Here is a 5,808-nt window from a genome sequence, read left to right as displayed (position 1 = left end):
GTTATGATTTTTTTCCGAACAAAGCAGTTTATCCCTCTGGATACTTGGTCTATAAATCATTAATGATGCCCACGGGTGTAGTTAGTTCTCACGTTCTTCAATCAATTTCTATTGTTAATTTATCACGAACGAGCAAGTCATTATTTTTTAGCTAAATGAAAGGAATTATACGGCGAGGCAGGGGGGCATGTTGAGTCTGCTGCAGTGCTGTGTGGATTTTACTCATCGCATTACGCAGTCAAAGTTCAGAAACTGCAGCATTTGTTGAATCATTATTATTGGGCAAAGGCAGAGCAAGCTTCCTGGCTTCAGTTCAAGTAGGCCGTCCCACAACGTCAACACTAGCCTTCACCCACAGATCAGCCTCTGAACTCCTACAGTAAACTTCAGCACGACGCACTGTGGGTTGGGTACTGCATTCCTGTAAGAGGTAAGTCCTGTAACTTAAACTCTTTGTATAAAATATATATAAAAAAATATTTAAGTTAAAAAGGTTTTGAGAGGCTCTGCATAGAATTTATTATTAGGTATCATACAGGTATATTCCCACACAAAAGCGTATATGCATATAAACCTGTTACAACTTGTTCTACAACTACTGTTTTACTGTTTAACTGTTCTGCATATTTCAGCAGTGTGTCACATGAGAGAGATCATGCTGTATTACAGAGATAAGACAACGGTATGGGATGTATTATCAGCAAAACCAGACGGCCCTCAATGAATTAAAAAAAAAAAGAACAGAACAATAAAATGTTCATATACTCTTACTTAATAGTAAACTCCTCTGACAACATTACTTTATAGACGTTATAGTGCTTTTATATTTATGGTGCTGTAAATTAAGCATGCAATAATGCACTCTCACAGAGTTCTCAGATGACTGGATTGCTTGAGCCAAAGTTCAATCCCAGCCAATAGAAAAGAGGTTTAAAACCATCAAATAGGATTAGAACAAAGAGGCCGTTTTACTGGACAGTCTGCAGTCTGGATTTGGGTTAAATCATTCAGGAGACTTTCTTTAAAGCAGGATTTCACAGTCAAAATTCCTGCCAGACTGAAATTGAGTAAACTATCTTTGCTGAAAGGGGTTTTATTTCTTTTCTTTCCACAGAAGTTCAGCAATGGCCCACACGATAAACACAGATGTGTTCCTGGCCTTCTCCACCTACGCCACCATTGTTATTCTGAAGATGATGTTTATGGCCCCTCTGACTGGATACTTCAGGGTCACTAGAAGGGTGAGGTTCATTACACAGGTTGCACATGTTTTGGATAATATATAATAACATAATAAATGATCATCTGAGAGATGATAAGAGATTGTGGTCGATTTGAAAAAAAAAAAAAAAAATTAGACCCAAAATCACTTTTAAGATTGTGTTACATTAACACATGTATGTCTCATCATAAAACTAGACTGAAGTATGCTAAACTTTATTATGGTGCAGTGCAAAAAATGTAACAACTATTTTGAACTTACTACTGTATATACTCTAATTACTATCACTAGATACTATATACTTTAACTATACAAAATGCTACTTCAATTGTGCCTAGTGCACAATTGTGCTAATAATAATTCAGTATAAGGTATAAAAACACAGCATGTCTTTCATACATTGTGAAGTGTATAAAAAATGTACTTAAAATAAATATGATATATATTCGCAACATATGTACATATATAGTCATATTTCCTGTTTTACTAAAATAGCCCACTTGTAAAGATACTTTGCAGTGCATAAAAAAATATTTAATATTTGGTTATATTGTACTACACTTTTTAGCACAGTATATTACATATTTTGGAGGTTTGTTTTAAGTAAATGTTCAAATATATATTGTAAATATATATTGAAAATCAAGTATTTAGGACACACATTACACTTTATTAAATACTAAAAAGTTCAACTTAAAGTATAATCCTTTGTAATGTATTTCAAATAAAATTCAAAATTTTATGTTTCTAAATTTATGGTATTTGAGTGAAGCATAATCTGTGTATTAATAATATGTTTTGATTTTTGCTATTATAAGTAACTACATACATTTGCTAGAATATTTAAAAATCCTTAGATAAATATCAGTATGTTTTAAATAAAGTGCACTTAAATAAAGTGCACTTTTTACACTATTAGTTACCTCTGTTTAATCTAAATATAAAACAGTTAAGGGACCTAAAACTCTAAATAACACTTTGATTAAATTCAAGTAAGCATTAAAAGTCACTATATCAAAAAAAAGTACATTTTAACGTGCTGCCTTTACTGGCTTGGCTTGTTGTTATTGCCACAACAGAAATGCACAGAGTGGCAGTAGCATCATATCCTGGTACCAGTATTATTCTTATTCTTATTCTTTAACTTAAAAAAAATCATGCTAAAAATAAAAAGGGGAAAGTTGGCCTGTTTTCTGTTGGAACAGTAGTTTAGATTGACCGGATTCAGCTCATTAAGCCTTTTGTGAGCTGCACCACCAGTACTGCAATCTGTGTATGTTACGGTTCTCCAGGAATGTGGTTTAACACCTCTGCCACTAGGTGTGTTAGTGTGTGTTTATATGTATGTGAGTCTTCAGCATATTTGCATAGATCATATCTGTTTATGTTGCTGAACGAGTCAACTTAACTTCTCCATCTTAAACAGGCATTCGCAAACCCAGAGGACACTCACATGGGCAAGACCCCAGAAGAAAAGAAAAGGATGGTACGCGTTAATGAAGATGTGGAACGTGTCCGAAGGTGCAACATCTTTTAAAGATGTGTTAAATGACACTGAATCTGCATTTAGTGCTTGAATTGGTGTTATGATTATAACAAATAACAAAATTTGTGAGGGAGGAACATGCCTGAAACCCCTCTTCTCAATCTAAAATACTATAAAAACCATTCCTTTATCATTCATGCTTCTATGTCACATCTTTGCAACCCTCCTCCTCAATGTCTCCTCACTTTTATCTGCCTAATATCTATTTCCTGACTCCAATTACAGTATCTAGAATGGGGGACTGGCTACTGGATACTGATGGCATGTTCTGAACAAGTGAAAATAGTATTTTGGGGATAGAAGTGGCTCAGAAGGGCGCCAAGTGGTCCAGGGATCTAAAGCTTTGCCGTCAAGCCGCCGGCACTAAGAGGGAGCAAAAATTGGCCCTGCTCCCTCTGGGTGGGTAGACGGCGCTCTCTCCACACATCCCTCCTAGGGTGATGTCTGCAGCACAGGGCGTCTGTGAGCTGATGTACCAGAACCGAGCCGCTGCGTTTTCCTCCGAGCGTGCTGGCTGCTCGGCTATGCTGCATCAACAGCAGCTCGAAAAGAAGTGGTGGCTGGCTTCACATGTATCGGAGGAAGCATGTGTTGGTCTTCACCCTCCTGGTGTGCTGGGGCATTACTAGTGATAGGGGGAGTCCTAATGAGTGGGTCGGGTAATTGGCTATGTAAATTAGGGAGAAAATGGGAAAAAAAAGAAGTAGTTCAGAAGACTAAGCTGGCACTGTGGCCTAAGGATCACAAGTTTAAAGTTATGGTGCCTTGGCATCAGCAGCTGGAGTCTGAGAGAGAACAATTGGCCATGCTCTCTCAAGTTGGGTCAATGCGCACTCTACCCTCATCACTCCTTGTGTAATGTTGGTCAGCAAAGGCATCTGTTGGCTGATGTATCAGAACTGGGGATCCGGCACTTTCCTTAGAGTATGCTGGTTATCTAGTAATATTGATTCAAAAAAGTGAAATTGGCATGTGCTCTCCATCAACCACTCTGTGTAAACAGCATTGCCAGTTATGGGGGAGTCCTAGTGAGTGGTTAGGTTAATTGGCTCACTTAAAATAATCATCTTTTTAATAATAATTTCTTCTTGTCCTCAGATGCCATCAAAATGACTTGGAGAACATCATTCCCTTTGTGGTGATTGGTCTACTCTATGCTCTGACTGGGCCTGAGCTCTCCACTGCCCTGCTGCTCTTCCGGCTGTTCGTTGGTTCACGTTTCATCCACACTGTGAGCTACGTGATGGCGCTGCCCCAACCCAGCAGAGGACTTTCCTGGATGGTGGGCATGGCCGTCACTTTCTGCATGGCCTACCGCGTCCTCACCACTGCACTGCTGCTGTAGTAGAGGGGGAACACACTGTGAAACATCAACAGAGCTACTTCATGATACCACTATTTACTATTATCACCTGATACAGCTAAGGTAGTATAATATGCTGTTATCATGAATGTGTTAGAGCCATGCAACTAGCAAAGGTGAACATATCTCAATCCAAATGTCTGCTGTTTTTCAGTCATTCAATTATACAGCTATTTTCCTACATTTTTTTTATTTTACTAAAATAAATCATTGTGAATTATATTTTTTAAAGGAATAAATACTATATGATACAATACAGTATGGTTAGGTATATTATTTGGAGTGTTTCAATACCATCTTGCAGTATTCTGAAAAAAAAACTTATATAAATACCTAAATAAAAAACTTAATAAAGTCTGTATAAATTCTTCTGATTCTTTAACACTGCAACACTGCATTCTATCTCCTACTAGAGCAGTGTTTAGCAGTTATGCCCCAGGCTGTCATCGTGACTCAGCAGAAACAGACATATCTACAACAGATTAGTGTTATCTATTAGTATTGTGCAATACACTGGCAATCAAAATGTGGGCATGCCCTGGTGAAAATGTGGGCTGATACTCTGAATAGTTAAGTGTGTAAAAGAACAACTCATTCTCAGAAATGCATTTGTATTACAATTAAAGTAAAAGATCATTTTTTAAATATTATTTTAACATTTAAAGCATTTTTAACTTTATTTTAGCAAAATATGCTATGCTATACTGTACTATAACTATACTATATATTCTATATTATAGATAAACTACCCTATACTATAGCTATACTATCCTACATTATAGATAAACTATACTATACCATAGTTATACTATACTATAGCTACAGGGTTTGGACTAGAGGTGGGCGGATCGATCCAAATATCGATAATATCGATACCAACGCTGGTATTGGTATTGATCAATACTTGTAAAAATATCGATATTCAAGCTTTTTTCTCTGCCGCACGCACTGACTGCTGAGCACGGGATTCACCACAGTCTACTCTCTGGTCTCTTGCGTCATGTGGCTCAGCCTGGCCCCGCCCACTCAGCGCTCTCCATGAGTTGACACAAATCTACCTCAGGAGTGATATTTTTTTACACTCTGTTAATTTAAGAAAAAAAACTGAAAGAACTACTCTGAAAGAAAGACAATTCCTTTTTTTAGAAAAGATGTCTAGAATTAGAAAAGATGTCTAGTGAGGGTAGAATTTTTATTTTATTTTTTTAAAGACATATATTTTCCTAATGTTAAGGCAAACTTTGTTTTGTTACTGTTCCATTGTTTCTAAACAAAAAATGTTGATTGTGATAAAGTATTTTGCTATCACTTACAATGTTTGGCAAAATTATATCCTGGATTTTTGGATCATTTGCATGTATAAAGCTTAAATATTAAAAAGTATCGGTATCAGTATCGATATCGGCAATACTGGCTCTGCATTTACTTGGTATTGGATCGATACCAAAATTCCCGGTATCGCCCACCTCTAGTTTGGACAATAAAACTGAAACGCCTGGTTTTAGACCACAATAATTTATTGTCCCTACGGACAGTTCTGGTGGAAACAGGAGAGTTGAGGTGCACATTGAATTCCGCTGTGATTTGCTTTTGTAGCTCATCATTTCTGAGTAGCTTTGAATAAAAGCATCTACTAAATGTAATGTAATATAATTAAACGTTTCCTCAGTTCATATT

General features: G+C 36.7%; 1 protein-coding gene across 1 annotated transcript; it reads left to right on the top strand.

Annotated features, from left to right (window-relative positions):
- The first annotated feature begins 323 nt into the window (after positions 1-323).
- LOC103036743 (microsomal glutathione S-transferase 1-like) lies at positions 324-4,387 on the top strand. The gene is made up of 4 exons (XM_022671220.2): positions 324-430; positions 1,115-1,241; positions 2,649-2,743; positions 3,867-4,387. The coding sequence occupies exons 2-4, from the start codon at positions 1,125-1,127 to the stop codon at positions 4,111-4,113; spliced, it is 459 nt and encodes a 152-aa protein (XP_022526941.1). The 5' UTR covers positions 324-430; positions 1,115-1,124; the 3' UTR covers positions 4,114-4,387.
- The last annotated feature ends 1,421 nt before the right edge of the window (positions 4,388-5,808 follow it).

Source organism: Astyanax mexicanus, chromosome 2, assembly GCF_023375975.1.
Source record: "Astyanax mexicanus isolate ESR-SI-001 chromosome 2, AstMex3_surface, whole genome shotgun sequence".
NCBI classification, from domain to species: Eukaryota; Metazoa; Chordata; class Actinopteri; order Characiformes; family Acestrorhamphidae; genus Astyanax; species Astyanax mexicanus.
This window is presented reverse-complemented; position numbering and strand designations above follow the sequence as displayed.